Here is a 22,184-nt window from a genome sequence, read left to right on the forward strand (position 1 = left end):
ACACCATCCTATCATGAAAATATAGTAATGTGAATCCAATAACATTGTTTTTTAGTAATTCATTTCAAGATCTCGCAAGCTGAAATTTTTGCTGTATAACTAAGCTATTTAAAATGTCATCATCTCTCTAAAATCTCATCTAATTGTCATCTCTGAAATGTCATTTTTAAGGTAACAAGTGTAACCTTAAGGCCATATAAAAGGTCGTGAGCATGGTTTGTAAATTGCATTAGTTACCAATTCAAATCATTAAAATGCAAATTCAAATCACTTTCATCGTTATCATATGTTCTGTTATAAGAATCAATTTTAAATGCCTTTGTCATATTTTTCTAAAGCACATTTCTGGAGGTCACGATCATAAAACAAAAAAAAAAAAAAAAACAAAAAAAATTGCACTTTCCGGTTTATTGGGCTTTTCTGTTACTGCAAGCAATTATAAACGGGTAGTAAACTCAATCTTCTTGCATTTGCAAAAATACTGATAGCTGGAATTGTGTGACCTTTTACATTATGGTGAAATGTGTTTCACCTATACTGAAATCTTCAATTGTATAAAAAACAAATAAATTTTCAGAATCTTCGCTTCATTCTTTTTTTAAAAGCTTTGTAAACTTGTTACTCCACGCGAATCATGTTAGTTTCAATTTGTGTTAAAAAATGCTTATGCATGCAGTCGTGAAATTTATAATTAAAAGAAGATTACTTTGGAAACAAACACCTTTTGAAACATTTCTGAAGAAGACAACTCCTTGTGCAAAAAATCAATGAGTGCCAGCCAATAATGAGTGATCAATGAGTGTGCATTTAGTCGATGATGATGAAGAATAAACATTCAACATTTTAAACATTTTTATAAGTTTACTAACATTTTTGTAAGTCATAAATAATATCTCTATTATTATTATTTGCTTGAGTGATTTTACAGGCTACGTTTTCATTTCTTTCGATAAATCAATCATTGTTTAAACAAACAAATCAGCTAACTAATTTCATCGTTGAGAATGCAACTTCTATTTTTAACCTTGTCTATGGGAAATAAATTCCCCCTTTACAAGTTTTTGCTTTACAAGCGCGCGGTAGGAACGAATTAACTCGTAAAGCTAAGAACTACCTGTAGTCCACTTTCATATTATTCACATTCACACACAAACATGTTTTAAGTTGGTTCTGGCTAAACCTGAAGGGAATTAACAATTTTATATAATAAAATTAATTATTATAAATTAATAATAATTAATGATTAATAATTTTATATTATTAATATTTATAATTATTATTGTTATATAATTGTTAATATTGAATTTGAAAGTATATTTTTTTTATTATTATGAAACTTTCAAAGTAATGCTAGTGATTTTATTTATATAAAAAGTTTCAATTGGGGTGGGATAAAAATCGACTATGGAAATCAGTTCTCTCAGAAAAAAAAAAAAAAAAAATTCGGGCTCGTGCGGGGCCAGGCCATCTAAAGACAAAAAAAATTTAGGCCCATGCAGACCTCTACCAGAGACTGGAGTATATTGCAACTCACCAAGTGATGAATCCCTGATTTCGATCCCAGAACATTCAAGGGCAAACTGCTCTGATTGAAGGATATTTAGTTTTATTGGGAGATTCTATTGTCAGGAAAATTGGTAACATTGTGATAAAGATAGGTGGACCAGAACCAGGGTGTGTTTGGTGAAAGCAACAACTGATGAAGTTACCAACAGACTGTCAGATTTTAAGGGGAGTAAAGGGAGTATCGTTATTAACATGGGGGTTAATGATATTAAATGAACACAACCTGATGATTTGTTGGATAAATAAAGAACCATGCTGAAAAAAAATGCCACAAGATATATCAGAATGTTATGAGTCTGCAATTCTGCCCAGAAACTATAGGAAGGATTATAATCTGAAAGGCTTATTGATTAACACTAGACTTGGAGTCTACAATGCTGTAGGTGGAGAATTTTTATCAGTATAGCCTGCACTTGTAGTTAGAAATAATTTATTTTGTAGAGGTAGTATTCTTTTGAACAAAGGTGGTGCAAGGGTTTTTGCCAATATCATTGAGGCAACCTTCAAGGGAAACTGCTAATTACAGGGTAGGGGGAGAAATAAGGATGTAGGCACATTTATTGATGACATGGGTCAAAGTAATGGTTAACCGTATCCCCGTCCGTTGGGGTACGTACCAGCCCCAACTGGGTTCAGCAAGTTAATTCTATAATTTTTACTCTAATTACAGAGCTGAAACTCGCTATAGTTGGAGCCAGAACTGTTTTCTTGAATTTTCCCACTTAAATTTTCAAAACCTTCTATTGAATTTCACGCAAATGACAAAAATGTGACATCAAGTATGCAATTTTTTAGGCCTGGATTGTGAGAACAATCCAGTAATGGATTGTTCTCACAATCTGTTACTAGCTGCGCATTTTTTTTTTTTTTTTTTCGTTTGTACACCAGGTGAGATGCATGTGAAGTTCCTTCGATATCAGTTTTCGAAGTTTATAACGCAGCTATGAATAGAAATATTTTCTTGAAATTTCGTAAGAAGATCAAATATACATCCATGAAACTGCTGTTCCGATTTAGTCCTCTAGAAACAATTACAATAAAGCGAACTTTTTTTTTTTTTTTATGAAATGCGCATTGTAGTGATCAGTTTTACGCCAGTTTTTTTCTTTCCGTTTCCAGTATAGCTTCCAGTAGATGAATTTCCTTGATTTTTTTTAGTAGATAATACATATTGAAGAAAGGAAATGCAATATTTTAGTTTTTCAAAACCAAATCGTTGCAATTCTTTCGTACAACAATTACGAAAAGCGATAAAGCTACTGTTGTGAGTGAGCCATGCATATTAGTGTTCGCAAGTAAATGATGCTCAACTGTTTGTTTTCCACGAAAGTTTTACAGTTTCATTTTCTCCTTGGATCACCTTGGTAACGTTAATGACGTAAGCTTGACCAGTCAATTATCTCTCTGCGTGCGTTGATTCGTTTTAGCCAGAGGTGCCGAGCTGATGCGCGAATTTTTGAACTAACGAAGTAACGCGTTTTATTTTCAAAGCTTGGATCTTGTTTTGCCGACATCAAAATTTAATAAATTGAAATGTGATTGTACATTTTTGCTGTTTTAGAGTGAATTAATAGTTTTTGCTAAGCGCTAAAGGTAGGAAATCAAAGAATATACTTCTGTTTATGTATATTGAGAGTTTCAATTTGGAAAATTGAGTAGAAATTATGAAAATTATTAGTTTTCTTTGGGGGGAGCAACTTTCGAGTTAGGGTTAAAAATTAGACAAAAACAGGGTGGACTTTGACCGGGTTAAAGATATCAAGAATTCTTGTTCGTTGCCATAATAGCCGATATTTTCAAGACTTTCTGAAGGTGGCAATGTTTCAAATGAGCAGGAAGACAAAGCTAAGGAAACAAGCCTAAATAACTTGAAGGGAGCATGTCAAGATAGTAAACTATACTTGTTTAATTTGTTTGTTGCTTGTTTGAATTTATGCCCTACGTGCATAGTATGAGCAAGGGGAAGAATCACATAAAGATTGATGTTTGCTCAAGCCATTCAAAGCCTTACACACCTCACAGGTGCCCAGTCTCCAGATGCTGCAAATAGCAGAATTGAAGGCTTGGTTCCCCGTAACAATCCCATTGCCTTTCTCTGTATTTGTTCCAGCAGCTCTACACCCTTCCTCAACTGAGACCTCCAGACCTGTATGCAGTACTCAAGGTGTGGCCTGACAATTGCCTTACATACACTGAGATAATCACTTCCTTATCACTGCTAGAAAAATTCCTGTATATCATTGACAAAACCCTATGAGCTGTCCAGGCAGCCTGTCTGCACTGCTCAGAGAACTTCGTATCAGATTGCACAATTACTCACAGATCCTTTTCACATTCCACTAGCCTGAATGTATTATCATACAGCTGATACATTATTCTGGGATTATTGCTACTCATATGCAGTACCATGTATTTGTCAATTTAAAAAAAAAAAAACCCTCATTTGTCATTTCTCAACCCATTTGCCCAATTTTTTCAGATCTTATTTCAGCAGCAGCACACCTTCATTACTGTCATTAACTACCCTGCCAACCAGTGCTGGATTAATCAATAAGCAAAATAAACATGTGCTTAGGGCACCAAGGGAACAGGGGCATCCGATTTTCCCCCCTAGCTATCATGCCAACTTTAACTCTTTCACTGCCATACACTACTTTAGTTGATTTTTTGTAATTGTTCTTACCTGCTGTGTTCAACTTTTCTCCGCATCGTTAAAAAAAAAAGTTTTCTTCCAAAAAAAAAAAAATCACTCTTGTCATGAGACTGATGGTTAAACAAAACCTATTCTTAATTAATGTATTTATTACAATTTAAAACAGTAGCTTTCACAAGTTTCATGTGTATTTTTTAACATTTATTCTTCTGTAATTTTCAGACCCAAGATGAAAAGTGTTTAATTTAGTGGTGCAAAAAAAAAAAAAAACTGGCTAAAAATAATCAAAAAAAGGCTTTGGATTTAGTGGCTAAGGCTGGAAAGCTGATGAATTTCTTCACAAAAGTTACAAAACCTGATCTTCCAAATCATTACAGATCTCTGCCATCAGAAACTACTTGTACTGTATCTGACTATGATAACATCGAAGATAAACAAAGTGCCACACCTATCAGTACCGCTCAGTCAACTTCAAGATCAGATCATGATGATGTTGAGGTGTCACAGGCTGGTGCGAGTGTCACTACTACTGATCACACTTTGCCCCCCATAAATTCTCTTGATATGCCTAGTGTAAATGTTGAGGCAAGTTGCTCTACAAGACTGTCTGAAGTTGAAAAGATTGCTGAAAATGAAAATTTACTGGACCAAGGTGAAATGATTCAGTCTGAAAAATATGAAGTAAATAAAGCAAAAGATCCAGGATTGTAGTGAGATTTTTCTGCTGATGATGTGGCTTATCATATTGCTTGCAGACCCAGTGACTGTCAACACCATAATGGGCCACATAAAACTTCCCGAACTTTCAAAAGTGGCAAACAACTCACAAAAACATTTCTTTAATGTAAAAGCCAATGGTGAGTGAGTGAGTGAGTGAGAGAGAGAGAGAGAGAGAGAGAGAGAGAGAGAGAGAGAGAGAGAGAGAGAGAGAGAGATTATTGTATTCACCATCAACAGGGTCAGTTTACTGCTTTGTTTGTAAACTATTTTCTCCTAAATGTTCATGTTTTGTTGAAAGAAAAGGGTTTAGTGACCGGCAAAATACTGACATAATTGCTCATCATGAAAGAAGCACTACTCACCAAGACTACGTTATGTGCTTAGTTTCACAGAGCAAGTAAAGTTCTGCAAAGTGAAGATGTGAACTTTAAAACATGTACAGATCTGTATGGGTCACTAGATGATCAACTACTCTTTAAGAGACAACTTTGAAAGATTTGAAGCATTTGTAAAGGAAATACTACCAGGTGTCGATTACAAGGCCGTTCAAACTCACAAACATAACAGAAGGTACCCAATGACACAGAGATGCACAAGAAGTATATCTGAATGCCAGAGATAAATTTCGTATCACCACCTTTTACCCAATTATTGACAAACTAGAAATTGAAATGAGGAGAGCTGTAAAAAGAAAGACGAATTTTCCTATCTAAGTAATGTGCCAAATAATGTCATGTCATCTCCTGAAACTGAAAGGTACTCTCAAAAACTAGTTGATACTAACAAAGAAGACTTGGACAATAATATCTCTGCTGAGCTTCAGCAGTTTCATGCATGTGTGCCATCAGTTCAGTGCAACGAAAAGTGTAAAAACCAGATTCGGTCATGCTAAACTTTATAAAATAATTGTCGAAGGCAAAATTGATTTTGCATTTCCAATTTTAGATATTGTTTTGTGTATTTTTTAAACATTAATGGTTACAAATTGCAAAGCCGAGCATTCATTTACTCAACTTAAGTACATTAAAAATTGCAGTCTCTGCTAAGTACAGATTTTTTTTTTTTTTTTTGGTGGTTGTTGGCGCATCGGCTTCTGTGGCCATAAGCACCTCCCAAGGTTTTTTGCAGTACTTTGATCCAAGCCCGAGGCGGGATTCGAACCCGCAACCTTTGGGCTGCCAGGCAGGCACTTTACCCATCTGGCTAGCCCGGTCGGCGCTAAGTACAGAAGTTGATTTGTTATGCCAAATTAGTTTTGAGGACTTAAATCAAAAATGCAATTAAAAAATAAATAAATATAAACCTATACGTAAATCTTTGCTTATATTTTTACTGCTATTTAGTGTTTTTGTTAAATAAATAAAAATTTAAAAAACCAAAAGTTATTATTTAATATAGCTGTGGGGTCTTTTTTTTTGACACGTGGAAGAAAACTGAAAAAGGGATACAAATTATCAAACTCTTATTTCACATTCAGCAATCAGTCTTAATGTCTTGTAAGTTAAGCAATGGAGAAGTTGAGGCCGAGAGGGATCCATTGTTGGGCTGTGCTTAGGGCATTACTTGGCCTTAATCCGGCACTGCTGCCAACTATTGTATCATCTACAAACTTATATACCCTCATCAATATCATTAATAAATACAGAAAACAATAGGACTGACACCGAACCCTGTGGGATTCCACTAACAAGTCCACGAAGCGCAGTGTCCACTGATAACCACTCTGTCTTCTCACACTCAACCTTCCCTTTATCCATAGGAACAAATGGTTTGACTGTTGACGATCCTGCTCAGATAGCAAACAAACTGAACGAATATTTTGCATCTACACTCACACATGAGTTAAGGAAAGAAAATGCCAGAAGTTTATCAAATTATAACAGGATGCTTAATGATTCTGTAATAACTGAGAGCAAAGTGGAGGAAAAATTGTTGAAGTTAAACATAAGAAAGGCACCACAGGTGGATGGGATCTATCCAGTTATATTAAAGGAGGCAGCAAAGAAACTAAACAAATCCTTAGCCATAATTATGAGAGCATCCATAGAATCAGGGGAAGTCCCAATGGATTGAAGATGTGCAAATGTATCCCGATTTCACAAAGGGGGATTGAAGGGTGACACGAGTAATTACAGACCAGTTAGTTTAACTTCTGTTCTGGGTAAAATAATGGAGTCACTGGTTAAAGACGCACTGCAGGATCATCTAGACAAGATGGCAGCAATAATTCAGACACAGCATGAATTTGTTCAGGGAAAGTCTTGTCTGACAAATTTTACTGAATACTATGATGTGGTTACAAAGGAACTGGATGCAAAAAATAATTTTGATGTCATATACTTGGATTTCAGGAAAGACTTTGACACTGTTGCACAGGGAAGACTACTGTACAAATTGGAGCAGAATGGTATTAAGGGTAAGTTGCTACGATAAAAGGGTGGTTGAGTGGGAGAAGACAGTGGTAATCAATGGACTCTGCTCTTTGTGGACTAATGTTATTAGTGGAGGCCCACAGGGTTTGGTGTTGTTTTGGTTTTGTATATTTATCAATGATATTGATGAAGGTATATCAGGCTTAGTGCCGAAGTTTGCAGATGATATAAAGGTTGGCAGGGTTGCTAATGACAGTGTGCTACTACAACAGGATCTAGAAAATTTGGTCAGATGGGTTGAGAAGTGGCAACTGAAGTTTAACACTGACAAATGCAAAGTACTGTATATGGGTAGTAGTAACCCCAAAGAAATGTACCCATTATGTGTTACACTCAGGGTAGTGGAGAATGAAAGACTTGGAGGTAATTGTGTACTCATATATGAAGTTTGCTGAGCAGTGCAGATGGGCTGCCAGAGCAAGTCATGGAGTCTTGTCAATGATGTAAAGGAAATTTGCTAGCAGAGACAATGAGGTGATTATCCTGTTGTACAAGGCAATGGTCAGGCCACACCTTGAATACTGTGTACAGATCTGGAGGTCTCATTTTAGGAAGGATGTTAGATTTGCTAGAATGCGTACAAAGAAGGGCAACAAGATTTGTGAGGGGAATGAAGGGGTCCTCTTGCCAAGAGAGGCTTAACTTCTGCAAATTGCAGCGGCTGGAGCCTAGGCACCAGTGAAGTGATCTGATTGAGGTGTATAATGCCTTGAATGGGTTGAGCACACTGAATTCGGATGGGATTCTTCCGCTTGCTCAGATTACGAACCTAAGGGGGCATAAATTCAAATCAGAAAAACAGTTGTAGAATAGATATGCGGAACTTTGCCTTTAGCCAGCAGGTGGTTAATTGCTGGAACAAACTTCCATCTGTTGTTGTGAAAGTTGATAGCTTAAATAAATTCAAGGAGGAACTGGACAAACTTTTAGAGGGAATGGTTGTGTGAATTTTTTTTTTTTGGCTGATGCTACATAAGCTCATATGCTTGCTTTCTTGCATTACATGCCTCTATTACTATTTCCCTTAATGCCATACTGCTCCAATCTGTTTAGCAGTCTTATGTCCAACAGTATCAAAAGCTTTTCTGAAATCTAATTATACAATATCAAAATTTTTTGCATATAGTTCCTTTGTCACTGCAGCATAGTATCCAATCAAATTGATCAAAAAAGATCTCTTAACAAACCCATTCTCTGACTGAAGTATAACTGCACTCTGTCTAGATGGTCCTGCTTTCCTTCTTTAACCAGTCACTCCATTTTTCCTGGAACAGAAGTTGGTCTAACAGGCCTGTAATTAATCATGCCACCCTTTGTAAACTGGGGATACATTCGCACATCTCCAGTCCACATGGATCTCAGCTGAGTCAAAAAACACTCTCAAAAATATGGCTAAGGGTGTGCTTACCTCCTTTGCTGCCTCTCTTAATATGTCTGGATAGATGCCATCCACTCTGCCTTTTTTATAGTTAACTTCAATTTCTCTTCAACTTTCCTCTCAGTTATCAGAAAATCATTCAGCTCCCTGTTAGAGCTTGATAAACCTTTGGCCTCTGACCCCCTAAAGAATTCCTCGTGTGAATGTAGACGCAAAATACCTATTCAGCCTGTCGTCAACAGTTAAAATATCAAGTGTACCAATGTGATTCAACACCTTCCTTCTACTGTCAACATAAGTAAAATAAAATATAATTTAAGTAAAAATACATACAATAAAAAAAAAATGCACCACGTGAAGGATACCAGGATAGATCAATATGGCCAGTCTAATAGAACAGTAAGATGGCACTGGAAAACTTATAGAGCTATGAAAAGTACTGAGGTCAACAAAAGCTACAAGTTGATCCATAATAGTGCCACAGATAAGGTTAAGGCCATCTATGAGAAAGCACTGGCCAAGACAACAAAGAATGGGGCCAAGGAGTTTTTCATATATATGAATACAAAGAAGAAAATGATTGGACTCTTGTACACTCAGTGGGCAGAAATCATGGGATACCTACCTAGTAATGGGTAGGCCCACCTTTCGCCTGGATAAGGGCACTCACATGGCGAGGCATTGAGTTCACTAGTTCATGAACATTCCACAGGTATTTCCATCCATACAGTCGATAATTCTGTTGCATTCTTGGGTGGAGGATCCAAAGCTGGAATGGACTTTTCCACAACATCGCAACAATGCTCCACAGGAGTTCGTGTCCAGTGAACAGGGAGGCTATTCCATGGTGGTAAAATCTGCAGTATGCTCTTCAAACCATGTTCTAGTCACCATGGCTCTGTGGGGAAGCACATCGACCTGCTGGAACATGTTGTTGTTGATATGGAGGTTTGATGGCGCATAGGCTACTTTGGCCATAATGCGCCTATTCATTTATTATAAAAAGAGATGAAAAAGTTTCATAAATTCAGAATTGATTAAAAAGTCCTGTTTGCTTTATGAAGTTGAAAAATTCGGAAATATCTGCATCATCTCCAATGAGATTCTCTAAAGTTATTGGTCTACGAAGATTAACCAGTGATAGTAGGGTTGAAGTTCTGTCTTGTTCATAGTAAGGGCAGTCAATGAGAATGTGTTTAATACTCAGATTTATATTACAAAGTGGACACTGTGGCGGGACATTCCCTGTGAGTAAATAAAGGTGGGTCAGATATGTATGGCCTATTCTTACCCTTGAAAGGACTACCTCTTCTCGTCTTGATGTGCGGATACTGGAGCGCCAAATTTTTGGATCATGTTTAAATTGAAAGAGTTTATTATTAATTTGAGAGTGCCATATTGCTGTCCATTTTGACAGGCATGCAGCCTGAATGATTAATGCATAATCTGATGGCGGAACAGGGATATCAGTTAAGTCGAAGCTAGTTGGATTTTTTGCGGCTTTATCAGCCAGTTCGTTGCCCAAAATGCCAGAATGAGCTGGAATCCAGCAGAAGGTGACCAGTTGATTGCGTTCTTCAATTTGTAGTAATATGCTTTTTATTTCATCTAGAACAGGGTGTACTTTATCTAAGGGGTTACATAAAGCCAAAATTGAGCTGAGGGAATCAGTGTAAATAACAGATTTTAAAGCACAGTCAGAAGAGAGATTCTGTAAAGCTAGTTTGATTGCATATAATTCAGCTGAGAAGATACTGAATTCAGATGGCAAGGATGCTGAAATAACGGTATTTGGAAACACTGCAGCCGCTCCGACGTTTGAATTAGATTTAGAGCCGTCTGTATAAATTGGAAAAAAGTCAAAGTATCTTTGAGTGTGAGCTTCGTGAAGTTGTTTGATATTTGATGTTTGTAAAATGTTCTTTCCCCATTGAGAGAGGTAAGTGTCACAGGTCGGTATAGGAGGTGGATCCCATGGTGGCTGAGTACAAGTTATTGTCTGTTGTACGGAAAGGATGGAAACATTCCAAATTTGCATCAGTTCAAGAAGGCGAAGACCAGCTGGCTTTACTATGCTTGGTTTATTTCTGAAAAGGTTTTCTAATGGTGGATTGAACAGGTATGACTGAGTCGGATGCATGGCACAGCTTTGTATCTTGACAGCATACTTCAATAACAGTGTCTTCCTACGTAAAGTTAGTGGGGGTTCATGGGCATCAATGTAGAGACTATGTGCTGGTGATGTTCTGAAAGCACCGAGTGAAAGTCTCAAGGCACTGTGTTGAATTGGATCAAGCCAGCGTAATGCACTCAATCTGGCTGAATCATAGATGGGAGCTCCGTAATCAAGACGGGATCTGATTAATGCCCGATATAGCCGAAGCAGAGATGTACGATCTGCGCCCCATGTTTGGGAGGATAAAGCTCTGAGTATATTTAACTTTTTTAGACAGGAAGTACGTACATTTTTTATGTGGTCTATAAAATTTAACTTATTATCAAATGTTAATCCTAGAAATCTGATGCTATTAGTGACCGGGATGGAGACATTATAAATTTGAAGTTCAGGATCCGGATGAAGTTTGCACTGTCTACAAAAATGGATGGCAACTGTTTTCTGCTGCGAGAGTCGATAGCCATTGAGGCTGGCCCACTGTTGTATTTTATTAAGTGATATCTGTAGCTGTCGTTCAATAGACCTCATGTTTTGGGAATGGCAGGAGATGGAAAGATCATCTGCATAAAGGTAGGTCTCAACTGTATTTGGAAGCTGATTGGTGATGGAATCTATTCTAAGAGCAAACAAAGTGGCACTCAGTACTGATCCCTGTGGTACTCCTTCTTCCTGTATAAATGTTTTAGAGAGGGCATGTTGGTACTGAACTTGAAACGATCTAGTACGTAGGAAGTTCTGGACAAATATAGGAAGGTTGCCTCGCAGACCAAGAGAGTAAAGATCACTGAGTATGCCATGCCGCCAGGTAGTGTCAAAAGCCTTCTCGATATCTATTGAAACCATTACAAGATGTTCACGTTTAACAAAGGCATTTCGAATGGCAAATTCAGCCTTGACCATAAGATCTAAGCATGACCTATTTTTACGAAAGCCATATTGGCTATGGCTCATTAGATGTTGTGACTCAATGATCCATACGAGTCTTCTGTGGACAATTTTTTCAAGGATTTTGCTCAGACAGCTTGAGAGAGAGATCGGTCTATAGCTATAGGGGTTAGTTGGATCTTTTCCAGGTTTTAGTAATGCCAAAACAGTAGAGTGATGCCAAGAAGTTGGAAAAACATTTTCTAAGAATATACGATTGTAAAAAATCAGAAGCAGGCTTAAAGCTTTGTCATCGAGATGTTGAAGCATGACATAATAAATCCCATCTGGCCGGGCAGCACCATTTTGGGCTGTTCTAATGGCATGCAGAAGTTCAGAGTGTTGCAGAGGTTTGTTATATGGAAGAGTACGTGCGGTTTGAAATTTTATGGCATGCTTTTCTCTAGTTTTTTTAATTCGTTGGAATGACGAAGAATATGCTGATGCCGCTGATATTTCAGCAAAGTATTGCCCAAAGCATTAGCAATATCTAAGGAACTAGAGATCTTGCCCTTTCCAGGAGAGGATTGGAGAAGGTATAGTAGGAAACTTACCAGATAACTGTCTAATTTTTTTCCATATAGTTTTCGGATCAGTGTTTCTGTTAAAGGTCGATGCAAAACGGGTCCAGGATTCTTTCTTGGCTTGCCTTTGTTCAAATCGTGCTTTTGCTCTTAGCTTCTTATAATTAATGAGATTGTTTGTGGTTGGACATTGCCGAAATAAATTCCAGGCTTTGATTTTTGCTTTCTTTGCTTTTGTGCATTCGTCATTCCACCAGTAATTATAATGCTTGCGACCAGGGGGATTTGATAATGGTATTGTGTCCTTGGCCACTTTTAGGAGATGTGATGTGATGTAATGTAATCTGTTACATTGTCAATATTCTGGAGCTGGATTTTTTCCTCGTCAAGAGAGATTGATGATCGAAATTTTGCCCAGTTTGCACGAACAAATTTCCATTTCCTGCGGAGTTTGTTTGGAGGAGACTGTGATATTAAAAAATTGCATATGATTGGAAGGTGGTCACTGCCCATAGGATCATTTAAAACATACCACTCTATGGTTGGGAGGAGTATTGGAGAACAAATTGAGAGATCTATTGCTGAGGTGTGTCCAGTTGGGAGTTGTATGTGAGTGTGCGCACCAGTATTGAGTAAGGTGAGGTTTTGTGACTCTAGAAAGCTTTCAACGAGTCGACCACGTGTGTCTAGTTTAGGACCGCCCCATAAGGGGTGGTGTCCATTAAAATCCCCTAATATACAGAGAGGTGGAGGTATCTGTATGAGTAGATCTTCAAGATCTTTTAAACAGTAAGTATGGTTTGGTGGTAGGTATATTGAGACCAGTGTTATTGAAATATGGAGAGTTATACGAACAGCAACAGCTTCTATGTCAGTTTGAAGTGGAATATGTTTAGTTGGGATCTTTGAATTTATTAAGATTGCTACACCACCATGGGCAGCATTTGCTGTATTACGATCTCTTCGATAAAGACAATAGTTTTTTATTGAAGGAGAAATTTGCGAGGTTAGGTAAGTTTCCTGAAGACAAAGGGCAACTGGAGAATATCGGTTAATTAGATCACAGATGTCATCTGTGTTGCAACGAAAGCCTCTGCAATTCCATTGTAAAATACAAGGCATTATTTGTGTTTTATTGATGGAGATGTATCTGACTGCTTTTTGAAGGTTACTGGCTTATGACGTTCTAATTTAGATTTATCTTTTTTGGAGAAAACTGGCCGACCTGTGTCCATTTCTTCTTCTGCATGGAGTTCTAGAAGGGGATCTTCCTGTATGGGTGTGCCATCTGTGTCCATGGTTGTATCTTGAAAATTTTTTACTACATTTGTGTTTAAACTATGAGATATGGTATCTATGACTGGAGCAGGAGATGCCACTGGTATTGTCAGAGGAGTATTATTTGCCTGGTCAGAGAACTTGGATTGTTGCTTAGAAAGAACATTTCTAGCCCAGTCAGAAATTGATTTGTTAGTGGGAACTGTTACATCAGTTTGAGTGGAGACTGTCTGATATTTTTTTACAGCATTGGCATAGGTCATATTTTTGGTTATAGTAGGAGCTACTAATTTTCTCGCTTCTGGGTAACTTACTTTGTTCTCAACCTTGTATTTTACTATTTTTTTCTCCGTTTTCCACTTTTCACATGTCTTTGAATATGCGGGATGGTCACCTTTGCAATTTGGGCAGGTCATTTTTGTAGCTGTACAGTTACTTTGTATGTGATCTGAGGATCCACAATTAGGGCAGACAGGAACTCCTCTGCATACAGTTTGTGAGTGGCCATACTTTTGGCATTTGTAACACCTTAAAGGGTTTGGAATGTAAGGTCGGATGCGGCAAAGTAAATAACCTGCTTTTACAGAGGAGGGTAAGTTGGGTGTATTGAAGGTGAGAATAATATTTCTTGTAGGTGTCAGTTGATTATCTTTTTTAGTCATTATTCTTTTTGCTTCAGTTACATTCTGTCCCTGCAGTTCTTGGGTTATTTCTTCATCGGTGACATTCAGTAAGTCCCAACTGGATATCACACCCTTAGATGAATTTAGGGTTGTGTGTGGAGATATTTTAACTGGAATGCCAGCAAAGCTTGTGAGTTGTAACAGCTTCTCGGAATGTCTGTGGTTGGTGGTTTCTACTAGTAAGTCTCCTGATTGCAGTCTCTTCACCGTCTTGGGAGATCCTGCAATACCCTCCAGATGTTTTTGTATTACAAACGGAGACAATTTATTCATGGGCTGACTAGTAAGGGAGTGGATGATTAAGAATGACGGGCAAGGTTGCTCCATCTGATCAGTCTTTTGTCTCTTTGGATTATCATTCTCAATATCCTTATGGTCTGTATTATCCATGATTGCTCCTTTTAGCCCTTGGCAAGTGGACTTACTTGCCAAGATTTCCGGCCCCGCCACGGGGAGGCAGGAGCAGTGCCGCTAGGAGGCCAAGCGGTTAAAGTGTTAGTTGATTAGTGACCTAGAAAAATGAATAAAAAGAAAGGTGGCTTTTCTTTCTCTGTTCTAACTTGTGGCTTTTCAAGTGTAGAACGGTTTTAAAAAAATAAGGCTTTAGATAAACGTATAAACTTAAAAATAACTTTAATCGCCTTTGAAGAGCACTTTATAAATTTCAAAATATCGCTTGGCCTCGAAATACGCTTGGCACCCGGGGCCCTGCTGGAACAGTCCATTGCTCTTCATGGGTGCATTATGACTATGAAGGGATGCAGATGGTCTGCAAGGATGAACAAGGAACCTGGACCCATCTCCAATCATTCAAGGTCCAGTGTCGACGTTCTTTCACCCAGTTGAGGCGTAGAGTCCTGTGTCACAGTGTTAGCAATGAGACCCTGGTGAATCATGGCTCCCATAACCTATTGCAGCTAATGATCGCCTGATGGTCTTAGTAGAGACATTTCTGGCACCTCCCTCATCGAAGTCGGTTGTGATTTGTGACACGGTCGCTCTCTGATTGGCTGAAACAATGCAAGAAAGATGTTGGCGGCCATGTTCACCCACCACCTATCTCGCGCACAGCGCTGTCCACAATGAGATGTTATTCCAGAAATCGAGTATTCCTGACACTCTTGATACAGCCAAACAAGGATAGTGCAATTTCTGTACAACCTCTGTGATAGTGACCCATGCGTCAGGTACCCACTACATAAATATAACTTTAAAAAAGCAGTCTGGCATAGCTTTGTCTCCGAACTAGAAGTATGAAACTTTAAAATTTTTTTTGGATTTTTGAGATGTATACTTAGTGATCATACAGTTTTATTTGCATCTGTAAACATAACTATCTTGCCCATTCATCTTTTGCAGCCAGCAGGATTTAACACGGTATTACAATGGTCTTAATTCTAATGGCAAAACAAAAACTTACCATTGTAAAGAGTTGAAAAATATTTCTTCACTGAATGTCTAAGGGTATGAAAGAGGTTGTTTATGCATGGGTATGGCACTTCCATCATTTCTACTACCCAGGTACTACGAATGCATCGTTTATTCATCTCATATTGTGAACACCATCACAACGAGTTGCCTAGGTATTGCACTACCTCGAATAAGTAACACTTCTCTGGTAGAGAAGGCTACTGTTACTTACTCTCAGATGGGCACCGCCACCCAGATGGCATCGAAACTAGTTGGCTTCATCATCGGTGGGCGGACCAACACCTGGCAATGTTCAGATGTTAGTGAAAACATCAAAGGCAGATATTTTTGGGATATCAGAGACATGGTGTCACACAGATACAAGGAATGCAGAAATGGAATTTAGGGAGCATAATCCCTCCTCCCTTCCTGACACATTGTACTCCCTAAATTCCATTAAATTAATAAAATTCAAGGAAGTACAGCCAGTCAGCATGGCTTGACAGTGCAGTGTCGAATCAGTTTGGTGTGACATAAGTACTGGGAAATCAAAATTGAGAGGAGTGTGGTATAGGCCTAATGAATCTGATGAGTATAATAAACTGCACAGGGAAATAGAGTGGGCCAGTAAATTAGAGTCTTATAATGGGAGATTTTAATTTCCCAGATATTGACTGGATTTGTGGGTTGGTCACTCACACACTGGCAAGGCTTTTGTGGGTTTATTGGACGTTTGTTTTCTACAGCAGAATGTTCGGGAGGCAACTAGAAAGAGTAATACTCTTGATCTGATTATCAGTAGTGATTCTTCACGCATTAAGAATCTCCAGATAAAAGAACCACTAGGTGACAGTGATCACAGCGTGCTGAAGTGGGATTTACTCAAAGAGGTAACTACCATCAGGGGTAAACGAAATGGTTTTTGCTTTCGTAAAGGCGACTACAGAGGTCTGAGATGGTAGTTATTCTATAGGGTGGGACCAACTGATGATGTTACCAACAATAAATTCAAAATGGGAAGCATTCAGAGAATTAATCTTCGAAGCTACTAGGCTTTTCATACCAACTAAGAAATACTGTTCAAGGTTTAGAACTAAATGGATGTCAGATGAACTAATGAGACATGTGGCAGAGAAAACAAATGCATGGGATACATATAAATTAACAAGTGACACGGAAGCCTATGATAGATATAAGCTGGTCTGTAACCAAGTCACAAAGGAGGTTAGGCAAGCGAAGGCAGATTATGAGAAATCTTTGGCAAAGGATGCAAAGAAAAACAGCAGAGTTCTTTACTTATGTAAACTCTAGAAGAAAGGGGATGAATCAGATTGGTCCACTATATATCGATAGTCCAACTGTTAATGATCCTGCTCAGGTACCTAAAAAACTAAATGAATATTTTGCATCCACATTCACAGTTATTCAGGGAGGGGAATGCCAGAGGTGAATTGAACTCTGGCAGGGAGCTAGATGATTTTGTAATAACTAAGAGCAAAGTGGAAGAGAAATTGTTGAAGATAAACATTAGAAAGGCACCTAGGGTGGATGGGAGATATCCAGTTATATTAAAGGAGACAGCAAAGGAAGTAAACAAACCCTTAGCCATAATTATGAGAGCTTCCTTGGACTCAGGGAAGGTACTCATGGACTGGAGATGTGCAAATGTGACTCCAATTCACAAAGGAGGATTAAAGGGTGACAAGTAATTACAGACCCGTTAGCTTAACTTCTGTTCCAGGGCAATTAATGGAGGCACTGCTTAAAGAAGCACTGCAGGATCATCTAGACAAGACTTCAGTTATAGCTTGGACACAGCATGGTTTTGTTAAGGGGAAGTCTTGTCTGACCAATTTGATTGGATACTACGTGGTCACAAAGGAACTGCATGCAGAGATTAAGTCTGATATCATATATTTGGATCTTAGAAAATCTTTTGATACTGTTGCACATGGAAGACTGCTACACAAATTGGAGCAGTGTGGCACTGGAGGCAAATTGTTGCTATGGAGAACGGGATGGTTGAGTGGGAGAAGACAGAAAGTGGTAATCAATGGACACTGCTCTTCGTGGAGTAGCGTTATTAGTGGCGTACCTCAGGGTTCAGTATTGAGCCCATTTGTTTTCTATATTTATTAATGATATTGATGATGGTATATCAGCCTTAATGTCCAAGTTTGTAGGGTTGTTAATGACACTAATGACAGTACGCTGCTGCAACAGAATCTAGAAAAGTTGAGCAGGTGGGCTGAGGTGACAACTGAAGTTTAACATTGGCAAATGTAAAGTACTGCATATGGGGAAGCAGTAACCCCAGAGTACGCATCAACTGGTGGTACTACACTGACAGTGGTAGAGAATGAAAAGGACCTGGGGGTAATTGTGCAGGCAGATATGAAGTTTTCTGAGCAGAGCAGACGTCTGCAAGAGCAGTTCATGGTGTCTTACCAATGATATACAGGAATTTTACTAGCAGGGATAAGGAAGTGATTATCCCCTCGTATAAGGCAATGGTCAGGCCACACCTTGAGTGCTATATACAGGTGTGGAGGCCTAATTTTAGGAAGGATGTAGAGCTGCTGGAGCGAGTGCAGAGAAGGGCAACAAGATTAGTGAATGGAACAAAGGGTTGCTCTTCCGAAGAAAGGCTTAAGTTTTGCAAATTACAATGTCTGGAGACTAGGCACCTACGAGGTGATCTGCTTGAGGTGTATAAAGCCTTGAATGGTTTGAGCATGCTCAATGCTGATGGGATTTTTCTTGTTCAGAATAATCGCCTGAGAGGGCATAAATTCAAATCAAGAAAAGGCAGTTGTAGGATAGATGTGCCTTTAGCCAGCGTGTAATTGATTGCTGGAACAAACTTCCATTTGTCGTTGTAGAAGTTGATAGCTTAAATAGATTCAAGGCAGAACTGGACAAACATTCAGAGCAAGTGGATGGATGAAATTAGGAGGGGGTGTGTGTGTGTGTGTGTGTGTGTTTTTTGGCTGATGCTATATAAGCTTGCTTTCTTGTATCATGTGCCTTTACTAATGCTAATGCAATAGTGACAACCCAGTTATGAAGTATAACTCCACAATATAAGAGATGCTTGATGGTGTGTGCGGTTTAATCGAAAAATATTTCTTGACTGAACATCTAACAGAAAGAGGTTGTTTATGCATGGGTATGGCACTTCCATCATTTCTACTACCCAGGTAGTATGAATGCATCATTTATTCATATCTCATATGAATAAACCAACTATATATGAAGAAAGCCAACTAGCTTCAAAACAGTGCCATCTGTGTGTTGGTGGTGCCCATCTGAGAATAAGTTACAGTCGTCTCTACCAGAGAATTGTTACTTATTCGAAACAGTGCAATACCTAGGCAACTCGTGAAGGTGTTCATAATATGAGATATGAATAAACGATGCATTTATAGCATCTGGGTAGTAGAAATGATGGAAGTGCCATACCCATGCATAAACAACCTCTTTCATTGTAAAAAGTTATTTTGGTATTGCACAACTTTCAACAGATAATGTTATCTATATTACAACTCTGTAAATTGATTTCATATACTGCAAGACAATTCACATTGAATAACTTCTGTCTGTGTGATGGCACTAGAAGCCATTCAATAAGTAAGTTTCGTTATAATTGATTCGTATTATGTAACTTATTGTTCTGACATTTTTTTAGTGTTTCACAGTAACAAAATTTCATTATAACATATACATTTTGTTCACCCAAACAAATTTAGTATACTGATATTTCACTTTATACAGGGTATTTCTCATGAACAGAACAAAGAGGAACTAAGCAAGTTTTTAAATGAATATTCTGAATAAGTACATGTGGGTTTTTCAGTCATGACTCTTCACATCAGATTCTGCATTAGGAAAGAAAAAATTTACTTAATCAAACAGCCTAGAATCTTAAATAGCCTTGCAGTTTTATTGAAATATCTGCAATTTTGTCCAAAAGAAAAGACTGTTTCATGGAGTAGGTCTTAAATATTCTCAAACACAGATCTATATTTGTCAGAATAGCCTCTTCGTTTGCACATACTGCTGTAGGTGTTTATTTTTCCAATTTCATTTATTTTAAGGAGAAGAAAAAATCTTCTCCTTAAAATAAGCTTTTAAAAACCACTAAATTTTTAACAGCAGCCAATTTTTACATGTACCTCTCACTACTGATCTCTCCTTCTTCAGTAAACTAATTTCATCACAACTATCTCCTCTACATACAGTCAGTCTTCGTATAACACGATAGTTGTATTCCTAGAAACCCTCGTGCAATATAAATAACAGGCCTTATGAAATAGGGTTAGGTGCTAACCACCCAAGATTGAACACACATTTATAACCAAAACATTACCAAACAAATAATCGTAATAGAATATGCAAGTATTTTATTACGATTATTACGTAATAAAATATTGCTAATGCTTTTGCTTCTATCAGAAGCAAATTCTTTGTTTGATCTTCTATCCAAACAGATGACAAACATTCCATCTCTTTCAATTCTTTGTCTTGATCTAATGGAATTTGTTACACTTTGAGTTGTTCCTGCTATGAAATTTGCTTTTATTTTCTCTGCATTCTTTCAAATTGTTCTCGGCATTGCATCATTATAGGCCAGAAGATGGAAGCTGATGTGATTTTGGCCATAAACACTAGTATGAGGCCACTACAAGTTTTCCCCGATAAGAATTTTTGACCCAGTCCACCTGTCTATCAATATTGCTTTCCTTTTTCTCTCTGAATCTGTAGTATCATCATCAGGTCACTTCTTTTTCACACCTTTTCTATTTTTCTAATTTTTAGGGAATAAAGCACAATTACAGTATAAAAAGGACAAAAATGAAGAGGCATGCTTGATACACATAATCAAAGCTGCGTGCATGTAGCAACTGAATAAACGATACTGTAAAGGTAGAAACACTATTATCACTTCACGCTAGCTCACATTTTACTAAACACATTTCTGGGGATCACTGCCATAAAACAATAACAATTTCCTGCTAGTGGAAGCTGTAATAAAAGGGTAGTAAATTAAATCTAATAACATTTGTGATAATACCAATAGCTGGAATTGTGGGTTTTTACGTTATGATGAAATGTGTTTTCCCCTTCGTTGAAATCTTCAATCATATAAAAAATATAAATACATTTTTGGAATCTTCTTTTCATTCCTATTGTGTTGCGTTCAGTTGGGGTGATTCGAGCGTTCAACTACCATTTCTTGTAAACACAAAGGCAAATCATGCATGAGCAAATTTGGTTCATGTTATATACGACATCGTTCCCCTATTTATAAATCATGTATGATCGAATTTGTGTAGTGTAAACACACGTTATACCAGGACTGACTGTACATGTCAATGACAGCCAATTCTAGCAGCAATCAAACATTGTTACCTGCTATAAGAATAAAAACACTGTTTTGATGACAGGCATCCACAATATTAAACTTAGAGAATAATTTTACTTCCAAACAATATGCTAAACTTACCTTAATTTCAATCTGGTTAAAATTCTTTCCATTATAGACACCAACAATAGAACCAACCATTTCTGGAACAACTATCATGTCACGAAGATGAGTTTTCACACTTTCAGGCTTTTCAAGTGGTCCTGCTTCTTTTTTTGCTTTTCGCAATTTCTTTATCAATGCCATTGGTTTGCGTTTCATGCCTCTTGAAAATCTCCTCCTTGCACGGCAGTGTAAAAGTTCCATTAACTGTGTGCTTTAAAAAATAAATAAATAACTGAAATAAATAATTAATAAAAACAACCACTCATGTGCAGGAGTTAGGGCATACAAGGATACAAGAGAACTTCAAATACAACATTCAACTTAGCCACTGATAATACGATTCTGAATCTAATACCACTAAAGCTAACAAGGTAGTGTTAAATAATTTCAAAGACTGCTATTTTAACTTCCCTAATACTGCAGATCTACTAATCTTATGGTTAAAAACAAGACTTGCAGAAAAATAGGGCATAGTACTCAAATATACAGGAAAACAAAAGACAAAAATATAAGGCTATGTAAGAAATACAGGGGAAAAAATTTAGTAGTGATGTAAGTACAGATCAAAATAATTTAAGAACTGCCACTATTCTAAAAATAATAGAACTTTCAAAGAGCTGCTAATTTCACTTTGGCTTGTTGAAACAGATAGCAGCATGGATTAATTCTAAATGTTTGCAAAATTATATTTACTTACTTATGCATATCTAACAGCTGATCCAAATCCACTCCTCGATAGGTATATTTTCTAAATGTCCTTTTCTTTTTCAGCGCTTCCTGTTGCTGTTCCTAAAAGAAATAGAACCTTAGCACAATGGTGATCATGGTTTAAATAACTAATTAGGAAATCAAATGGAAGTACAAGTGAAATTCATATTTTACTGCATTCAATTTTGATATTATGGTCAAC

General features: G+C 37.5%; 1 protein-coding gene across 2 annotated transcripts in view; it reads right to left on the reverse strand.

The window, feature by feature from the left end:
* RpS15 (ribosomal protein S15) overlaps positions 1-22,184 on the reverse strand; it is a 58,320-nt gene that overhangs the window by 17,109 nt on the left and 19,027 nt on the right. For both annotated transcript variants that reach the window (XM_090368556.1, XM_090368557.1), the window contains exons 2-3: positions 21,972-22,063; positions 21,251-21,485 (exon numbers count right to left, since the gene is read on the reverse strand). In XM_090368556.1, the coding sequence (XP_090224682.1) occupies positions 21,251-21,485; positions 21,972-22,063 (327 nt within the window). The remainder of the gene's footprint in view (positions 1-21,250; positions 21,486-21,971; positions 22,064-22,184) is intronic.

Source organism: Mastigoproctus giganteus, chromosome 2 (genome assembly GCF_048544385.1).
Source record: "Mastigoproctus giganteus isolate SK-2022 chromosome 2, ASM4854438v1, whole genome shotgun sequence".
Lineage (NCBI taxonomy): Eukaryota > Metazoa > Arthropoda > Arachnida > Uropygi > Thelyphonidae > Mastigoproctus > Mastigoproctus giganteus.